A 21,994-nucleotide genomic window follows, 5' to 3' on the forward strand; every position below is an offset into this window, starting at 1 on the left:
AAACCCCGTATTAGTCCGTCAGAAAGGGGTATGGGTGCCTCTTATTTCTGGTTTTTGGCCGTACAAACTTCGGGCAAAGTGAAAATAAAAGCAGATCTCTATTACTTTTCACCAGCAGTGCTTGCAGTATGAGAACTGCTACAGTTGCTTCCTAGGACGCTGAGCGTCGCTGTTCACTAACCCGAAAAAGAAGAATTAAAAGACACAGACCACGTGGTTTTTAGTACATTGGGTCTGAGGCAGCGTTTGGATAGACGGGAATACCTTGGAACATTTCAGCGCACTGCACGCTTTGCTTCGGTGGAGTCCACAAACGAGCGTCCCTTGCTCCTCCAGAGGAAGCCGTACATAGTCACTGGTAATCTGAGGGGCTACTGTGTCTAGAATGGCCCAAACGCTTAGTCGATTTGTCACCTTTTTTCAGCCAAAAGTAATCTGTTCTTTCGGTACGTCAACACTAAGAAGCTGTTTTTCCGGGGTTCAGACACCAGGATGTTGTTACTCAGGAGCTGAGACACCGAGAGGCGGTCACTGCGGGACTCAGGTACCAAAGCGCTGTTACTTAGGGGCTCAAATACCGAGACGTTGTTATTCCAGTGCTCACACACTGAGGCGCTTTAACTCCGGGACTCCTCTGCTGTTCCTTGTTACTCTGCTGACCGTCTGTGGAGCCGCTTCTGGGCAGCTGCGTTATTCCATTCCCGAGGAAATGAGGAAAGGCTCTTTTGTTGGGAATGTGGCTTTGGATCTGGGGATGGATACAAAGGAGTTGTCAGGAGGAGGAGTCCGCATCCATGACAGAGGTACCATGCAGTTTTTTGCTCTTAATTTAAACAGTGGACATTTGCTTGTTAATGAGAGGATTGACAGAGAAAATATCTGCGGGAACGTCGTGCAGTGTCTCTTAAATGTGGAGATTATTTCCAAAAACTTTATGAAGGTGTATGCTGTCGAAATAGAGATTATAGATATTAATGACAATTCCCCCACATTTACTGATGATCAAATAATATTACACGTTCTGGAAAATGCAATACCCGGAACTCGTCTTGTTTTGCCCGAGGCACACGATGCAGATGTAGAGATTTATTCTCTTCAGAACTATCAGCTCAGTGACAATAAACTCTTCACTCTGGATGTAAAAAGCGGTGCCGATGAATCAAAGTATGCAGAACTGGTCCTAGAGAAACCATTAGACCGAGAGAAGCAGGAAGTTCACAGCCTCATCCTCACAGCCACAGACGGAGGAGATCCGGTCAGATCAGGTTCGCTGCAGATACAGATCAATGTGCAGGATGTGAATGACAATGCGCCAGTTTTCAATCAGTCTCTCTATAAGATCAGTGTACCAGAAAACACAGCCAAGGGGACTGTTGTTGGCAGTGTCAGAGCTGCCGATAATGACAAAGGATCAAACTCAGAAATAACATATTCTTTTAGCAAAATGAAGGAAAATATTCTACAAAAATTCAGATTGAATTCTTATACTGGGGAAATATCTTTGATTGAAACACTAGATTTTGAAAAGAATGAATATTATGAGTTTGAAGTCCGAGGAAGTGATGGGAGTCTATCGGCACGCTGCAAAGTTTTGATAGAGGTTGTTAATGTGAATGATAATAGCCCAGAGATTGTAATGACTTCTGTGCTCAAGGAGGTTCCAGAAAACAGCCCATTGGGTACAGTCATTGCGCTTCTGGAAGTATACGACAGAGATTCGGGAGAGCATGGAAAAGTCACTTGCTTTCTGCAGCCTCACCTGCCCTTTCAGTTGCTTAAATCAGTTGGAAGTTACTACAGTTTGGTAACTGATAGTAGTTTGGACAGGGAACAGGTCCCCCAGTTTAACATAACTATTACTGCCACAGACAGTGGAACTCCCCAATTGTCTATAACCAAAACTGTAAACCTGCAGATTACAGATGAAAACGACAATCCACCATCATTTCAGCAAACGTCATACAACGCCTACCTAATGGAAAATATACCTCTTGGCACTTCTATTTTTGCATCCAGGGCAACTGATCTGGACTGGGAGAAGAATGCCAAAATCAGTTATTCTATCGTTGATGGAGTGATAGGGAAAGCACCATTGTCGTCTTATATCTCAATTAATTCTGAAACAGGAGTCATTTATGCTCTTCGATCTTTTGACTTTGAAGACTTTAAAGAATTTCAAATTCAAGTGAAGGCGCAAGATGGCGGCTCTCCATCTCTCACCAGTAATGTCACTGTGACATTCTTTATACAAGATCAGAATGACAACACCCCTGAAATATTATACCCATCACTCCCCACAGATGGCTCCTCGGGGGTGGAGATGGCGCCTCGCTCCTCTGAACCAGGTTATCTGATCACGAAGGTAGTAGCTGTTGATGCTGATGCTGGGCAGAATGCTTGGCTCTCTTACCAGCTGCTGAAGTCCACAGACCAGGGATTGTTTAGTGTAGGGCTTCATACTGGAGAAATCAGGACAATTCGCCTCGTTATGGAGAAAGATGCAATAAAACAATTCCTGGTAGTCTTAGTGAAGGACAATGGGCAGACTCCGCTCTCATCTTCAGTTACAGTTACCATAGTGTTGGCAGACAGTATACCAGAAATACTTAATGATATGAGTTACCCTTCGACATCCACAGACATGGAATCTAATCTCACACTGTATCTGGTGATCGCTGTTGCTGTTGTTTCCTTCTTGTTCCTTTTCCTTATCATTCTTCTTTTGGCCATCAGGCTTCACCGCTGGAGAGAATCCCAGCTCAGTGAATCGCCGGGGGTTAACTTCACTTCACTTCCTGCTTCTCAGTTTGTGGGTATTGATGGAGTCAGAGCTTTTCTGCAGACGTATTCTCGTGACGTGTGTTTAACAACAGATTCCGAGAAAAAACAGTGTATGTTCCCAAGTTCAAATGACTCAAATACTATTTCAGGAAATCAGAATATTGACGGTCGAGGACCACCACTCCTCATTGGGGATTTTCTAAGTATAGGGAAAGAGGACCCGCCGTTTATTGAAGTAAGTTTACTTAATCTACGTTCTTTGGTATTTTTAAAATATGGGTCACATTAACTGTTCTGCAGTGCCAGGTGCGAATACCAGATAAATGTATATTTTGATTACGTTGCGTTGTTTGCTCACTAAAACATGCTCAACTGGCAGAAAGCCAAACAAATTTAAACTATAGAGCTACTTCATAAAGTTCACATTACTCAGGAACGGTTTCCATTAATTGTCTCCAAAGGTTAGAGGGCTTTCACTAGCTCAGGTTTAGCAGAAAGAAACAGAGAACGTTAGAAACAGTATTTCGAATATTCGAGTGTGAAAAAGAACGTAACTCTATTGAATATCTTTGGTGTTTCCCGCCCGTGATTCAAGCTCAGTCTTATTTGCGTGGCAACGTGTTAAAATATTTTGAAAATCTATGACACAAAACTAATTTTATGTGTGTATGGGTATGCGTCTCTTACTTTTAAAATTACAACGTATTAATTATTTGGATGTGATAGCTAAATTGTGCATCCATTCTTCGTCATGTCAAATAGCAATTGAATATTGTATGTATAGTTGGAGCCTAAAATGAATTTTTTGGGGGAAATATTGCTAAATGTCACTTCGTAGCTATTTATGTTATACATATTCATTTCGCTGATTCTATTACTTGGGGGCTGTTTACAGAAAGAACCACTAACCCCATTGCAATAGCAACCTCTATAGCTCGATCAAAGCCCACTGCCTGACCCTCCCCCAAACTTTTTAAATCCTTCCCAATAAATGTGAACTCTTATGTACAGCAAAAACATGTGGCCATTTGGATTCATCGGGATTGATAAAAGGGGAAATATAGAGCGGTTTATGGGGAAAAAATGAGCAATACAGCTCCTGTGCCGTGACGCAAAATGATGCTCTCCGTTGTATGCAATGACGGGCCTGGACGTCTCCCGTATTTTACAGATATTAGTTTACCTTGGCCTGAAAGTGCTCCCACCCCCAACCCCCTCCTCAGCAGGGGCTTGTTAACGTGCCTGTGTTTTTTTTAAGTAACAAGCCCCGAGCCAGGTACCCACACACGATGAGGATTGCCATAATCACCTTCATAATTTATGTTTAATGGACAGTTGTAGTCAACCTGCTTATTTCGTTCTCGCTTGAAACCACAGTTGGTAATTTTAACTCGTTCCTATTACTTTGTCACTATCAGCAAGTGTTTTCGGTTACTGATGTACGTTTTTTTGGTTGCGTGTATCATCGGCGCCTGGAAAACGTTGATCACAGATAAAGTATTATTATTATAATAATAGTTTAGGACTTTTGAACTTGGTTCAGCGAGTTCTGTGGAATCTGGCTGCAGTTGCCCTCAAGCCCACGGAGTAGCGCTGTTGTCAAATACTGGGCGAGAGTAGGAGTGGACTCTCCTGCAATTTGAGCGCGCCGTCAGTGTTGCGAGAAGCAGGACCCCCTTCACATACGACTCCTAGACAGCGAGAGTTGGCATACCTAAGAAACGCACCCATTCATTACTAGTTTCGGATTAGTTTCTAGATTCCCGTTTGAGATTTTGATAGCCGTAGTTTTACTGGAATAATTGTGAAAATCTCTGCGATCCTCGATAGAAAGGCACACAAAGGCAGCGCTGACTATGGCGTGGACGGGAACAGGAGGACCCAGACGGCAAGTACTTGTGTCTTTGTTATTTTGCTATCTCTGTGAGGCGGTGTCCGGGCAGATACAGTATTCAATAACAGAAGAAATGAGGAGGCACTCTGTTGTTGGAAACATAGCAAAGGACTTGGGGTTAAATACCGGGCGTTTGCAAGACAGGAATCTGCGTATTGTCTCTGATGCTGAGAGGCAATATTTATCATTAAACTCTGAAACTGGGACCCTGTACGTGAGTGAAAGGATAGACAGAGAGGACATTTGCGGGGAGTCTCCAAACTGTTCCCTCAGCTTCGAAGCTGTTTTGGAAAATCCACTAATTTTTTTTCATGTGGAAGTGTTTATTCAGGACGTTAATGACAACCCCCCGAGTTTTCCAAAGAAGTCCGTGGATCTAGAAATCCTTGAAACGTCTTTGCCAGGGACCCGATTTGCACTTGACAATGCCCAGGACCCTGATATTGGCAGCAATGCCCTGAGGAGCTATAAACTGAGTAATAATCCCCATTTTGTCTTAGAAGAAAGAGTGAGCAGAGATGGTTTTAAATATGCCGAGTTAGTGCTGGAAACTGTCTTAGACCGTGAAAACCAAAGTCACCATCACTTGGTTCTGACTGCCTCTGACGGGGGGGAGCCAATCAGATCCAGCACCGTGGACATTAATATTAATGTTCTTGATGTCAATGACAATTTCCCAGTGTTCAGTCAAGAGGTCTACAGAGCCAGCATTAGTGAAGGGGCAGCAAATAACTCAGTGGTGCTTCAGGTAAAAGCCACTGACAAGGATGAAGGTTCAAATTCAAAAATCACCTACTCTTTCAGGAATATACCTGGCAATTTTCACAATGCATTTGGTTTGGATGCAAATAACGGAGAAATTAAAGTTAAGAGAACCCTGGATTTTGAGAGGATTAATTCGTACAAAATGGTAATAGAAGCAAGGGATGGAGGGGGACATGTTGCACAGTGTCGAGTGCACATAGAAGTTACTGATGAGAACGATAATGCTCCCGAGGTAACAATCAGATCGGTCCCCAGTTCCCTTCCAGAGGACGCCTCCCCGGGTACAGTGGTAGCCCTCATCAGTGTTCATGACCGAGATTCAGGAGACTATGGCAAGGTCGTATGTCATATTCAAGAAAATATACCTTTTAAATTAATATCATCATCTGCAAAATATTACACACTCGTGACTGATAGTGCCTTGGACAGGGAAAGTGTCGCAGAATACAATCTCACAGTTACTGTCAGGGACAAAGGATCTCCTCCTCTGACCACAAGCACAACTCTCCGGGTACAGATATCTGACATAAATGACTGCCCTCCCATTTTTGACAAGTCTTCCTACCAAATCTATATACCAGAGAACAATGCCCCCGGGGCTCCCATTTACCACCTAGAGGCTTCCGATCAGGACTTGGATCAAAATGCCCGTGTCACTTATTCTATTCAAGATAATGGCACAGAGAACCCACCAATGTCTTCCTACATCTCCATTAACTCCCAGACTGGTGTGATCTACGCCCAGCGCTCCTTTGACTATGAGCAGATCAGGGAGTTTCACTTCCATGTCAAGGCTCAGGACTCTGGGTCTCCTCCCCTAAGTACTAATGTCACTGTGAGGGTTTTTATTGTGGATCAGAATGACAACCCGCCTGAAATACTTTACCCCGCACTCGAACCTGATAGTTCAGTTTTGTTTGAAATGGCCTCTCCTTCCTCTGATCCTGGCTACCTGATCACAAAAGTTGTGGCAGTGGATGCTGATTCTGGGCACAATGCATGGCTCTCCTACTTCCTGCTGGAATCCCCCGACTCCTCTCTGTTCAAGGTTGGTCTTCACACTGGAGAAATAAGAACACAAAGAGCCTTCTTGGAGAAAGATATTGTAAAGCAGAAATTGGTTGTCATAGTCAAGGACAACGGGCAACCACCACTGTCAGCCACAGTTTCTCTAAACATAGTGTTTGCAGAAAACATGCAAGAGGCACTTCCTGAGCTAAGCAGTCAGCCTCTTGACGGAGCCATCCAACCAGATTTAAAGATTTATTTAATTTTAGCATTAGTATTCATTTCATTTTTATTCTTTTTGACTCTGATCCTCGTTGTGGTCTTCAAATGCAAAAAACTCCAGCAACCCAAGATGTTTGAGTCTTTAACTCCAGCTCTATATTCACACATTGACCCACGATATATATCTAACTACCAACATGGGACTCTGCCGCTGCCCTACTCCTACGAGGTGTCTGTAGCCCTGGATTCTGGGAACAACGAGTTAACTGTTCTCCAACCAAACCAAGAGGTTCCCACGGATATTCTGCTTTCTGCAAACGATTCTGGGATTGGAAACGAGTCTGTTGAAGGAAAATATGAATATGAAAACTTCAACCAGGTAAGGCATTTATTGAAATACATTTTGTGTATGAAATTTAAATTACGCTGACAAAATCCGTAAAATGTCTCTAGTTTCACTTTACTCTGGTTACCAAAGAGTAGTGCATGATGGGGGTAGAAATTCTAGTTTTTTTTTTTTTTTTTACTAAACTGTAACAGGTGTACTTCAGTGTTTTTTGGAGTTATAGTTTTTGTATCATTTCAGCACTTAGGTATAATGTCACTTTAACCTTTCTTTATGTAAATACATACACCCACATCCATGTAAGTGTGTGTGTGTATATATAATATAACATATCCTACTGGCAAGCACCAGTGGGTATAGTTACAACTTAGTTTCCATTGAAAAAGCGATTTTTGACTTGCCTATATATGTGGCACCGTTTGACAAATCGTTACGAAATTTTCCAAAAAATTGTGCCCAAAGCTCTTATTGTGCATGGAAAGTTTTGGGATGATCAGTTAAGTGGGGGCTGACTAAAAGTGGGTTAAAAAAATGTGTTTTTCCCATGTTAATTCCCATAGACCCTTTAGACATACCTGTAGCCGGAACCATTGGACAGAATTACACCAAATTTGGCAAAAAGATAGCTTTTGGTCTGCAGATCACCTTTTTTTATTTAGTGTAAATCCATTCAGTATTTTTGAGATCTTAAAGGAAAAATAAATGTGCATATCTTGAACCACGGATCCAGGGAGATCTCCTGCTGAGATCTGACTGGCTGCCAACACTTCTAACAAGAAGTATTGGCAGCCATTGTGAGACTCTGCTTCAGCTGTGTCCCAAAACAAAATGACAAAGAAAAGGGGGCAGGGTATGTTTAGCTCCCCCCTAGCCTTGATCCAGGGATCCCCTTAAGATCCCACCTGGCTAAATAGCATTATATTAAATAACAGTGGATTTCTCTGTAATAAAAAAAAAAGTGTCCTGCGTTACTGAATGCATCAGCCCTCAAATGTGCCCGTGGCATTCCAGGATCAAAAAAGGAGGGAGGCACACTGGGCCCCCTTCCTAGGCCTTTTAATAGCCATTGGGACCACCACCTCCCTGGAGCAAGCTAAAAAATATAATAAGGGGGGTCCTGCAGACCTCCCTAGGCCCTGGGGACTGCCACTTCCCCAGGGCAGTGAATGTTAATAATCATGTATGCGGGGGGCCCATGTGGCCCACTGCTCCCCGGGGACCACCTACTCCCCAGGACAGTGAATTTAAATGATGTGTGAGGGGGAGCCATGTTCCCTCCCCCCTCTTGCCCCAGGGACCGTCACCTTCCTGGGTCACTGAACATTAATGATGTATGCGGGGTCCGCATGGCCCCCCCACCAGGACTGCCACCTCCCCAGGGCAGTGCATCTTAATAATGATTTATGCAGGGACACTAGTTCCCCGGGGCAGTGTACCTTAATAATGATATATGTAGGGGTGCTGCCCCAGGAACTACCACCTCCCGGGACAACGCATGTTAATGATGATGTATACATGGGGGCTTGTGTGGCCCACAGCAGCCCGGGGACTGCCACCTCCCCAGGGCAGTTCCTGTTAATAATGATGTGTGCTGGGGGGCGGCACCCCCCAACCCCTGGGATCCTCCACCTCCATAGGGCAGTTCATGTTAATTATCTACGTAGGGGAGCCCGCACTGCCCCGTGCCTTCAGACTGCCACCTCCCTGCGCCAGTGCATGTTAATAATGATGTATGCAGGGTTCCCTGCACAGTCATCTTACCCTTCCCCCAGGGACCATCACCTTCCTGGGACCGTGCATGTAAATATGATGTATGCTGTCCCGCACACTGGGGACCGCCACATCCTGGGGTAAATACAATATACTATAATTAGGGGGGCCGCATGGCCACCACTCTGAGCCATTTATGTCTTTGGGGACCGCCACCCCCCAGGGCCGGCTCCTGCTACCTCCAGAGGTGCACACTTTCGGGAGGTAGCTGTTTGTTTTTCCTTCATGGGGGCTGGCAGCTCCTGCCAAGTCAAAACAAACAGTCCACTTTCTGCAAGTGAGATTGACAAACAGATCTCACTTGCAGAAAGTGAAGTTTTCATCTGTTTCCTTGCACACAAATATGCGTGCAGGGAAACAAACAAAAACATTGCTCCCACAAGCAGGAATCTGCTATTTTAATCAGCTCCCTGCTTGTGGGAGCTGTGCCGGGTCCGACAGGATGTGTGGAGCCAGCTAGGACCACAGGGGCCTTGAGGCTCCCCCCATGGTCCTGTCTTTCTCTCTTTCTCTTCCATCCGATAATGGGAAGGAAGAGAGAGAGAGATTGTCATTGCAGTGGTCTCTCCATACAATGACTTCATAGAGTCAGACTAGCAAGATTTTTTGTACAGGTGTTAGAGTTATGTTTGGATGCAGAGCAGAATAGTCACTTCTGGTGTAATGGTCAAGGTGTTGTGCTGTCACTTAGTTGGCTGACAGTCAAAATCCTACTATCGCTTGGCAGTGTGTTTATTCTCTAGTGTTTTGACTGTTAAACCTTCGTAGTGATAGAACATAGATGTTTCTTTCCTATTACATGCTGGTTAAAGTGGTTAGGGGAGGAGAAGTTGACATTAACTTTGTGAGCAATTTTAGTGTGCTAAAAGATCTGAATTTTTCTGTGATGCTGTTATGTTGTTCATAGACAGATGCTCAATATGCTAATTCACCGTTCAGGTAAATGGAAAATATTCACTTGCTTAGCTCTGATAAAGTTTCTCTTTGATGAGTTTTAGTATAATTGGTGTTATTGTACTCAATTACATGTGGTATAATAGCCTACATACTTGCATCAGCATTCACAACCTTTTTGGGGAGGGGGTTGTATGATCAGTAAGGTAGGAATGGGTTACTTGGGTTATTAATATTGCAGTTGACTAAATCTCATTTTCTAGACCATTTTCTAGTCTTCCTCATATAAATATACATATATACTCACACATTATGTTACATAGATGTATATCAATATGTATTTGAGAAAGGCATATATTTGAGAAGTGCACATCTTCATGAATGTACTTCAAATACTATTCCTATGCAATAAGCTCTTTATCAACCATTACGTTTTTAGAGTTCTTATCCAGCTTACATAGAAAAAGTGTGTTGGTGCTCCAGGACTGACATTAAAACTTCTTGTGGAATAAAGCATTTTCTTTTAAATATCTACAAAATGTACAATTAATGGATGACACCTTTACATCCATGAAATTAGCTCTGATATGAGGACAGTTGAAAATGTCTAGCCATTTATGGCTGAGTTGATTTATGTACCAAATAAGTCATTGGTGGTTTTTACAAAAGTTCGACAACGGCAAAGGTTTTAATTTAAAAAAATATCTCTTTGAGCAGCATACAGGTCGATTGCTGCACAATACATTCTATTACGATGTAGGGATTGGAGAAATTTAAGTTAAGAGAGACTTGGTAATTTAAAAAATTGATTCCTACAAAATGACGAAAAAAGCAAGAGATAAAAGGGGTCATGTTATGCAGCCTTGGGAACGTGCATCCACCTCATTTTTGATGAATGATTAAATCTTAGTTATGTTGTTTCTAAGGCCACGTATGAACAGTTATGTCATCTAGGGTCATTCATTTAAATTGATTTTTTTCAGACAACAAGAAGCATTTTGACATAAAGGTTAATTTGATTTACCATTCAGGTGGTTTAAAACGAGTATTTTACACTGGCTGACAGACCATGATAATTCCATCTCCTTTGTGATTAGATTTTGATGTTAACAACACTGAAAGGTTTGTGCCTAAAATACAGACTAGGGGTCCTGCCCGTATTAAAGCGCTACCCTCCATTGAGAATAATTGAAGGCCAGGAGAAATGCAGGTTATGCTGTCTAGGGTTCGAAGACATTAATCATGTTCAGTGTCTGTGCAAAGCTACCCTTGAAGACTGTCACATACTCTTACACAGGAAACTAAATGAAAGAGGAATAAGGAAATGTAGAGATGCAGTGATAGCCTCTTTTAAGCGAACCAACCTTCCACTGAATTCTTCAGTGGTAAAAGTCCTCCAGAAAGTGGGTGCTGACCAAAGAATGGGATGAAGCCGCCAAGTAACTAGTGACATGAAACCGGTGCAGTGTATCCCAGGAGGCCCGCAGCCACAGCTGGGGATTTGCATGTTGTACTTTACAAGTGAAGTAAAGACTTGAGCTTGGCTGGTGTTGACATCAGTGCTCATACCAGTCAGGTTGTGCTCCCAAGCTAAACACTGTTGCTTGTCTTGGGTCAGACAGTAGAGCACATCATGGTTTGAGCATGGAAAGATAGTGCTTTCATGCCTGATACTACAATGCCTTATATTGCTAGCACAAATGATCTTTCCTTTTCCTTGTACTTGTATTATAACAGCTAGTTAGCCACCAAAGGAATAATTGGGAAGCACTGTAACAGGTGCATATTAGTCTCACTAGCACTAGGTAGGTGTAGGCACTTTAACAGCTAGCTAGTTATCAAGATCTTAGCAGTTAAGCAACAGTCTGGGAGAGTAGAAACAGGCTGCCATCAGCCACACCAGCACCTCATCTGTGTAGGTATGAGTACTTTATAGACAACTAATTGGCTATGAATATTGCAGCCCTGCAACAGGAGTAGTTCAGGAATAGGAGTAATAACAGGAGTAATTTCAGCAATGCCATTTGAATAGCCAGTCAATTGCTGAGAAAAGCATAGTCAGAGAACAACTAAGACGATTGGTCCCAGTAGGACATATGGCAAATAAGCACAGGCTCAGGCAGTTTAAGAACTGGCCTTCGTTTGCGAAGACTACACTCCGGGATTAATCCCAGAGAACAGAATCTTTTGAACATTATTGGTACCAGCACTTTATCAGTCAAAGTACTGGCACTTTAATAGTTGGCCAAACGCATTATCTTAGCTTAGGAACAACCTTAAAGAGAAGTAACACCCGGGTACTTAAAGCACAATTCCACTTCACTATTGGGATCTTTAATTTAGTGCATGGTTGTTGCTTCTAACTGCCACTTTTTGCCACCATAATGAGACTTCCTACTAGGATAACTGCCAATATAAATAGTCATCATTGGGAAGCTCCTGGTTACTTGTACATTTTTTAATTACAGGCTATGTTCTTGCTACAGCTATGCTGTTTGGGCACATAGGTCTATGTTGTTATTCTGATTTATTTAAATGTATTTGTCCGTTTTTCAAATAGTTTAATACCTACAGCGATAATGCGGCCTGTGCAGTTTTAATGTCCATATTGAACTTGTTCAGTTTATCACATGTTTGCATGGTGCATGGTGCATGATGCATAGGTATTAAAATGGTTTTAACTAAGCAAGCAATAAATAAAAGTTGAAAAAATATTTAAACAAATGATTTGCACATTAGTTGGGTGATTTTATTGAAGCATATTTGTATATTAATGATTTGGACAAGTACATTCTGCTGTTGATTTAAAGAAATGTGTTTGTAAACTCACAAGACAAAATGCTTTTTCAGATAAAAAATAGATGTTTCATGTAAGAGGCAGTTTTTTGGTAATGGCAATTGGAAAATCGAAGAATGGTGATTTTCTATGTTAGACCCAATATAGGATTCAGTATGTGTTAAGGACACATATATTATGAAAAGCGACTGCATTGTCCTGCAGGAGGCTTAATGCTGACATCATATACTTATACATATTCCACTTAAATAGAAGTGAGTACTGATCTTAATGGCTATTCAAAGAAAAGGCACAGCAATAAGTCATTAATTTGTAAACCACTTAATAATAATCTATATTTGTGTTCTTTCGGTATATTTTCAGAATCCAAAAAGCAACTGGGTTGCAGGCATGCAGAGTAATTTGTTTGATATTCTTAAGCTGAAAGTGTGAAACTGTTGTAATATTTGCCTCTATGGCCCCATTCATAGGACTCACACAGAGCATAGAAAGTTATGAGGTTTTTTTCCACCTTAAGGAACGTGTGGCTCAATAAACGCCTGTAGGAAAATGGCTCCCTGTTGCAGTTACCCCTCACTTTTTTGCCTAATATTGATGCTGATTTGACTGAGAAGTGTGCTGGGACCCTGCTAACCAGGCCCCAGCACCAGTGTTCTTTCACTAAAAATGTACCATTGTTTCCACAATTGGCCTACCCCTGGCACACAGATAGGTCCCTGTTAAAAGGTACCAGTGGTACCAAGGGCCCTGTGACCAGGGAAGGTCCCTAAGGGCTGCAGCACATGTTGTGCCACCCTAAGGGACCCCTCACCTAGCACATGCACACTGCCACTGCAGATTGTGTGTGTTGGTGGGGAGAAAAAGGCAAAGTCGACATGGCATGCTCCTCAGGATGCCATGCACACGAAATACTGCCTGTGGCATAGGTAAGTCACCGCTCAAGCAGGCCTTACAGCCCTAAGGCAGGGTGCACTATACCACAGGTGAGAGCATAGCTGCATGAGCAATATGCCCCCACAGTGTCTAAGTCTATTCTTAGACATTGTAAGTACAGTGTCGCCATATTAAGTATATGGTCCTGGAGTTTGTCAAAACAAACTCCCCAGCTCCATAATGGCTACACTGAATACTGGGAAGTTTGGTATCAAACTTCTCAGAATAATAGACCCACACTGATGCCAGTGATGGATTTATTTCAAAATGCACACAGAGGGCATCTTAGAGATGCCCCCTGTATTTTACCCAACCCTTCAGTGCAGGACTGACTAGTCTGTGCCAGCCTGCCACTGAGACGAGTTTCTGCCCCCCTGGGGTGAAAGCCTTTGTGCTCTCTGAGGACAGAAAACAAAGCCTTCACTGGGTGGAGGTGCTTCTCACCTACCCCTGCAGGAACTGTAACACCTGGCGGTGAGGCTCAAAGGCTCAAGCCTTTTCTTACAGCATCCCAGGGCATCCCAGCTAGTGGAGATGCCCGCCCCTCCGGCCACTGCCCCCACTTTTGGCGGCAAGGCTGGAGGAGATAATGAGAAAAACAAGGAGGAGTCACCTACCAGTCAGGACAGCCCCTAAGGTGCCCTGAGCTGAGGTGGCCCCTGCCTTGAGAAATCCTCCATCTTGGTTTTGGAGGATCCCCCAATAGGATTAGGGATGTGCCCCCACCCCCTCAGGGAGGAGGCAAAAGAGGGTGTAGCCACCCTCCAGGACAGTAGCCCTTGGCTATTGCCCTCCTGACCTAAACACCCCCCTAAATTCAGTATTTAGGGGTGACCCATAACCCAGGAAATCAGATTCCTGCAGCCTACACAAAGAAGAAGTACTGCTGACCTGAAAGCCCTGCAGAGGCGACTGAGACGACAACTGCTTTGGCCCCAGCTCTACCGGCCTGTCTCCAGACTCAAGAAACCTGCACAGCGACACATCCAACAGGGACCAGCGACCTCTGAAGCTTCAGAGGACTGCCCTGAACCCGAAGGACCAAGAAACTCCCATGAACAGCGGCACTGTTCAAAAACAGCAACAACATTGGAACTTTCTTGCAACTTTTAAAGTACTCACTCTTCCCGCCGGAAGCGTGAGACTTCACCCCCTGCACCCGACGCCCCCAGCTTGACTTCCAGAGAACGAACAGTACAGGAAGGACTCCCAGGCGACTGCGTCCTCTTGAGTAGCCTGAGACGACACCCCGGGACCCCCAAAGCGACGCATGCAGAGAGAATCCAGAGGCTCCCCTGATCGCGACTGCCTGTAACAAGGAACCCGACACCTGGACCAAGCACTGCACCCGCAGCCCCCAGGACCAGAAGGAACTGAACTCCTGTGAAGGAGTGACAATCAGGTGACCCTCTGCCTAGCCCAGTCAGTGGCTGGCCCTAGAAGCCCCCCCTGTACCCTGCCTGCACCGCTAAAGTGACCTCTGGGTCCCTCCATTGATTTCTATTCAAACCCCAATGCCTGCTTTGCACACTGCACCCGGCTGCCCCTGTGCCGCTGAGGATGTGTTTTGTGTGCCTACTTGTGTCTCCCCAAGTGCTCTATAAAACGACCCTGGTCGGCCCACCAAAGACTCAGGTACTTACCTGTTGGCAGACGGGAACCAGAGCACCCCTGTTCTTCATAGGCACCTATGTGTTTTGGGCCCTCCTTTGACCTCTGCACCTGACCGGCCCTGTGTTGCTGGTGCGGTAACTTTGGGGTTGCCTTGAACCCCCAGCGGTGGGCTGCCTATGCCCAGGAACTTGAACTTGTAAGTGCCTTACTTACCTGAAAAACTAACCATTACATACCTCCCCCAGGAAGTGTTGATTTTTGCAGTGTCCACTTTTAAAATAGCTTATTGCCATTTTAACTAAAACTGTGTATGTTACTGCTCTAATTCAAAGTTCCTAACTTACCTGTGTGGAGTACCTTGCATTTGATGTTTTCACTTCAAATCTTGAATCTTGTGGTTCTAAAATAAATTAAGAAAATATATTTCTCTATATAAAAACTATTGGCCTGGAGTTAAGTCTTTGAGTCTGTTCCTCATTTATTGCCTGTGTGTGTACAACAAATGCTTAACACTACCCTCTGATAAGTCTACTGCTCGACCACACTACAACAAAATAGAGCATTACAATTATCTAATTTTGCCACCACCTTACCTCTAAGGGGAACCCTTGGACTCTGTGCACACTATCTCTCACGTTGAGATAGTATATACAGTGCCAACTTCCTACAACACCCTAACTGGCCCTCCCAAATTTCTCAGATCTGTGCAGGACTTGCTGCTCCAGTCTAAGTACCTTATTGCGCATCCTGGGACTTGTACTCATGTTTATCCCTTTATTTAAAAAAAAAGAAAAGCGAAGAGTGAAGAAGCAGGCGGAAGAGACTATTTTCATCTGTTTTTTTTATGGTGAGCTTGCTGTCCAGGATGATGCCAAGGTTGCGAGTGTGGTCTGTCTGAGTGGGTGCTGGTCCTAGTTCGAGAAGCCACAAGGAGGAATTCTATAGGGAGGTGTTGTTCCCTAAGAGCAGCACTTACATTTTGTATTTGTTGAGTTTTAGGCAGTTGTTATTCATCCAGTCAGCAATGCCTGTCATGAACCTGTGGTAGTTGGCCTTCGTGGTGAAGGGGTCTTCTGATAGAGAGAGGATGAGCTGGGTGTCTGTGCAGAATATGATGTTCATTCCATGGTTTCTGACGATGTTGGCCAGTGGGGTCATGTAGATGTTGAACAGTGTAAGGCTGAGGGACGAGCCTGAAGGAACGCCTCAGATGATGATCTTGGTCCTGAGGTGAAACATGGTAGGCGAATTCTCTGGGTTCTTCCGGTGAGGCAGGATGCAATTTATTTGAGGGTGTCTTCTTGAATTCCGATGTGATGGAGTCTCTTGATACGGGTGTGATGGGATACGTGGTTGGATGCTGCTGTATAAGTCAAAAAATAAAACCATTGTGTCAATTTCTAGTTGTGCGATTATGATATCCTAGGTAGAACAAACGACTATATTTTACATTAAGTATAGTGTTGATCTGTTGTACCAATTTAAATAGTGTTCCAAAGTAATCTTATAAAAATTCATCATGTCCTCTTTTAGCAAATAAGCAGCAATTTTATTACTGAATTGGAATAGCAGAAGCATTCCATGAAGCACTCCGCATTGCACACTTACAGTTCAGCCTATACTCATAAATTATCAAATAAAATACGGTGATGTCCCTATAACATTACCACACCTTAGCTAAAATTGTCATAACCACTTACAATGGAAAGCACAAAGATAAATAACCATAATATTATACCAAAAACCAAACTTAATTCATTTGCGTACCTACGAATTTGTCATCTTAAGGTCTTCAACTATGATTTCATAGCAACCCACATCTCTGTTCAATCACTAGTGTGTACTTCTTGATCATTCGTTTTTTAATAGAAAGCAAAATAAAGTACAGACCATATAGATATTCCAATGTTAACATAAGTTATTAGAAAAGGAAATACACATACATAAATGCACAACAGCACAACAATAATACAACTCCTAACTTGTATACATTGTTGCGCATGTAGTCATTGCTTTTCTATCCATACATCCATTTTGAATACAGCAAGTGGTACGTCAAATATATTTTGAATTTTTTAATCCATGATCACCTCGAGGTAGAAAGGATAAGGTCAGACCTAAAAGCCAGTTCATTCAATGGTTCAGACCTTTCCACTGAGTTTTGAAATCAAAGTTAATCTTATAGTAGCTCCTCCAAACCACAAGGCATGTCGACACATTTCGACCTTTAAACTTTCAGGCCTCTTAAGGACCCTCAGAGGACGAGACACCTTATTCTAAAAACTAAACTATATCATCAACCAACATATAAATTGTATTGCATTCTTTTTAGAACACCTTACAAAAAAAGAACTCCTTATCTTTTATCAGTAATTGACAGAAAGATGCCCTTGACACCAGTATAGAAACACATGCCACATACAATTGTCAACCATTCTAGTGTAGAGCCTATTAAACCTTATCATAGTCATTGTGAATCACACACATTGTTAATGCGTATCATCCATTGCCACATACCAACTATCCAAGAAGGCCTGGGAGTGATATGTCCATTTGTGTGCAAACCCACAACTCCCCACTGTGTGCTCTTGTGTCCTCAATATTAGAAATCTGAGAACACCCAAAGTTGGTGACCTCACACATAATGCATTACAGTTTTAGAGAATGGCGAAACTGACCTCCTCCTGTCCACTCAGAATCATTGCCGTTCATACTCTTACCCTGTTCGATATCGCAGCTGCTGTGAGTACTGACACAATGAAGCATCATTGTAGATTTAATCAGGCAAATTGCCATCAAATTATAATTTGAACACTGCAAAGCACATGTACACCATATGAGTGATTGCATGCCAAACGATGTAAGGTGCCTCATGTACAAATACCATCTCACTCTTACTAGGGTTTCAAAGCATACACTGATCTTCGCCAAAGTAACCTCTGATATAACCTCTGGGGAACAAAAACCCAAATATTGATTAAGTGCTGGAAATCACCTTTGTGTATTAAAATCCTATCAAAGACATCCGCCACAAACACACACCCAGCTGTATGAAAGAGCTCCCAACCGGTGGCTATGAGTGAGGGTGACCCCTTACTTGAGCTTCTATCAAAATTGTATAAAAAAGTGGAGGAGTATTCTATCTTACCAGAAACTGAACCAATCCATAATTTTCACCCAAGTCCCACAGAACTGCAAAACTGAAGAAATAAGCGAACTGCGCCCATCAAACAGATGCACCCAGTGAGTCTTGGTGCAGTTTTTCCAGCACTGCTGCCATCTTACAGTGAAACACATTTAGCTACAAACATACACATGGCAGTCACATAAAAGATAATCGCTTACTTGTTTCCGTTTAAAACAAAAAATGGGGAAATATATACCTCTTCAGCATCTGTATTGTGAGTCTGCTCTTGGAAAAGAAAGTAAGATACCTAAAACTGCCAAGCAATCTGATCTGAGTAAAGGGTGCGTTCCAAACTGAAATACTAACCCCCGCTATTCCAACAGTACAGACACCTTATATTGAATCTAATATATCTGTAACTATGTGAATGGCTTTCCTCCTATTATATATGCTCAAATTAATGTCTATTTCACCCATAAGAAATTTTGAGATAATATATACTGCCTCGCCATCTGTATCATAATATTATGTAAATCAGATATATTTCTATATTGGCCAGCACTTACAAATGTCAAATTACAGTAACCCTACCTCTAACAATGTTTTGACCACCATATGTGCGAAATAATAGGAAACATTAAGGCCCTCATTACGACCCTGGCGGTTGGTGGAGAAGTGGCGGTCTTACCGCCATGGTCATCCGCCACTTCTCCGATCTGACTGCCGGGGCGGAGACGACCGCCAGCGGTATCACGACCCGGCTGACCGCCATGGATCTCATGGGGTTGGGAACCGCCCTGAAATCCATGGCGGTAAGCACTATCAGTGCCAGGGAATTCCTTCCCTGGCACTGATAGAGGTCTCCCCTGCATCCTCCCCCCCCCCACACACCCTGCCACCCCCCAAAGGTGGCAGGACCCTCCTCCCCACCCCTACCCCCAACATCGCAACCCAGACACACACTGTACATGCATGCGTACACCACCAACACACATACCTGCACACATATCACCAAACATGCCAACAGCCACACACATAGTCATACACACACCCACATACAGACATACACGCATACATCCATTCAGACATGCAGACATGCACACATTTCCAAACACAACACACCCCCGCATGCATACACGCATACTCACACGCACACCTCCATTCACGCACACAACACACAACACCCCCCCACCTACCTCCCCTAACGGACGATCAACTTACCTGGTCTGTTGATCCTCTGGGAGGGGACGGGATCCATTGGGGCTGCTCCGCCGCCAGCACCCCGTCAGCAGAACACTGCCACGTCGAATCACAGAACGTGATTCGGTGGGTGGTGTTCTGGTGACGGGCGGTGGAGGTGGAGCAACCTCCACTTCCCCGCCGACGGCCAGTATGGCTGCTGGTGGCTCTCCATCTGGAGGGCTGCCAGCAGTCATAATTCGCGGAGCGGAAAACCGCCTGCCATGGCGGTCTTCAGCACGGTGGTCCCTCGGTGGTCTTGCAAAAAGACCACCAAGGTTGTAATGACCACCTAAATGTACAAAGGCATAGTGTCAAACACCTTCTATCTCATGCATATATGTGTGATATGGAACAACAAATTAAAGGGACTTATGCGATTGAGGCCTACATTTCATCAGACTCATTGAATCTTGTCGATGCAGTGTGAAATTCAGACATTAGCAGATGTAAAAGTAATTAACTGATTTTTATATGTGTACTTAACTGTATTACCATAGAAAACGTATATGTGCTAGAAATGGTTTACATGTATAGTCTTGTGATCTAATATGCCTCATTTCTTCGAAGTAAATTCAAGTGTGCATTGTGTGTGTTTGTATGTGTAAAGCTCGTTAAAACTGATTGCTTTGTGTCACTGGTGTATCAAATTGTTAATGAGCCCTGGGCTAGATTTTAACATTACATTTTCAGTAGACTATTGAGGTTATGCAGTAAGAGATGTCAGGATTTTCCCTAAATTTGTTTGTTTACCTTTGGAAGATGATTTTTCGAGTAGTGGGAACAAGCAGTGAATGAATTGCCCTTTGACCTTCAAACGTGCTTGGTCTTACCCAATTGAAAAGCTGATTGAAAATAGTATATTTTTTTAATTGTGAATCTCGTTGGGTCGCTTGCCACTCTCAATTCCTGGATACTCCCTGGGTGTAGCCGCATGTAAATGAATTTGACTTGACATGACTGGTAGGGTCAGTGGTAGCTCAAGCTTTTCCTTCCCATTTAAGTGACATAGATAAATTTTAAATCAGCTCATTTAAGAAATGTGACTACAGTTCAATTTCTACCTTTATATTATGATATTTTTGCTTTTCCCACCATTACAGAAATGCCATTGTAATCTCCTGGTCTTTGGCGCTTGCGATCCAAATAATGTTTCCTGGTAGAGATTGTTGCTCAGCTACCAGTTTTGTCATGCTGAGGTGATGGCCTCACTCTTTTCCTTGAGTCTTCTGAGCCTACTATTTGTCGTCACTTGCATAAAATGGTCACTCAATCTTGAGTAAACTTTAGTTGCACTTACCATGTCCACTAGATGGAATGTTCTGCCTACATAGTGCTGGCCCTCTTTTCATTGGGGGTGTTGCTATTTATGTGGTTTAACTGCCACAGGCATACTAGTTAATCTGGGCTCCCATTTTAGTCAGTTGAATAGTTTTCTGTGAGTTCTGCATACTTGGGGTCTTCAGTGAGAGAACTTACTTTGCTGCTGTGGCAGGCACTGTATTTTTTTAGAGGTGGGAGTTCAGTGGGTTGCATTGAATGGAATGGTATTGCCCTTTAAGAGGTTCCGGTCAAAATATTCTCAAATGTTCTAGAGAAGTTTCATTGATAATCAAGCCAACCAAATGTGCTCTGTTCACACATATCTGACAGGCTGCCAGAAACTATGTAAAGAATTGAATTTTATCTGATCTCATGTTCAAACATTGATCACAGATTGTTTGAGATCTAAGTCAGAGTTTAACTATTTTCTGACAAATTCAAGTAAAAGAAGCATCTGTGTTAAGTGGAACAAGTGTTGTATGCCCCACTCTTTTTATACCAGTCTAATTTTTTACGAAATATCATTGTAATATTAGGACGGTAAAATCGTACATTGTACAATCTGAAAAATTGGATATATAGGTTCAGAATTCTTAAAGACATATTTTCTATTGAAGGGATCTCTGTCTCAAAAAAGGTGGCCCTAAGTACTAACAGAAATCTATGGTATTTCCGGTTGACCTCTATGTTGTGCCTCTAAAATGCGTTCTTATAGGTCTACAGATTGTTATTTATGCTGTGGCTTGGCCTTTCATTCCCTCTAACCCAGGGGTTCGACCAGTACTCTGAGCATCTTCTTCAGCATGCGCCTTTACCTATTGGACCGCTTCATCCTAGGATCAGGTCCATCCATGAAAAGCAGTTTTGAGTCATCAGTTTGAATCTTCTCTTCTGGAACAACAAATACAACCGGGGAAACTTGCTACACGAGGCCAGTGTGCTATTTTGGACCTCATGTTTGAACATGGAAAACGTTGGATGACATTATGGTAATTGACCTCATATGAATACTGGGTGGTTTAATGAGATAGTCCAAATATGTCACAACTGCCAACCACTGTCAGGTGCCAGTTTTTTAGAACAGTGGTTCTTCAGCCTTCCACACGCTGCCAACCCAAGAAATGTCTGGGATGAATCAAGCTTAGGCATCACAGCCCAGCAGTGAGGGAGGTATGCCAGTGTGCTTGTCCAGTCTCCCTTGTGCGGAAATAGCTGAGGGCTCATCTGAAAGTCTAAGTCAGCATTTGTGGCTGATAATGTCTCTCCCTGTCGACTTTCCCT

The 21,994-nt window shown here is 43.2% G+C and overlaps 1 protein-coding gene across 24 annotated transcripts in view; it reads left to right on the forward strand.

Annotated features, from left to right (window-relative positions):
- LOC138245662 (protocadherin gamma-C3-like) overlaps nt 1-21,994 on the forward strand; it is an 830,748-nt gene that overhangs the window by 540,045 nt on the left and 268,709 nt on the right. The window contains exon 1 of one of the 24 annotated variants that reach the window (XM_069199424.1): nt 263-3,016. The exons of 22 other annotated variants lie outside the window; for them this stretch is intronic. In XM_069199424.1, coding sequence (XP_069055525.1) covers nt 386-3,016 — 2,631 coding nt within the window. In that variant the 5' untranslated portion in view covers nt 263-385. Of the gene's footprint in view, nt 1-262; nt 3,017-4,434; nt 7,050-21,994 lie in introns of those variants that run through there. One more of the 24 variants, XM_069199459.1, reaches the window with a different exon arrangement.

Source organism: Pleurodeles waltl, chromosome 7 (assembly GCF_031143425.1).
Source record: "Pleurodeles waltl isolate 20211129_DDA chromosome 7, aPleWal1.hap1.20221129, whole genome shotgun sequence".
NCBI lineage: Eukaryota > Metazoa > Chordata > Amphibia > Caudata > Salamandridae > Pleurodeles > Pleurodeles waltl.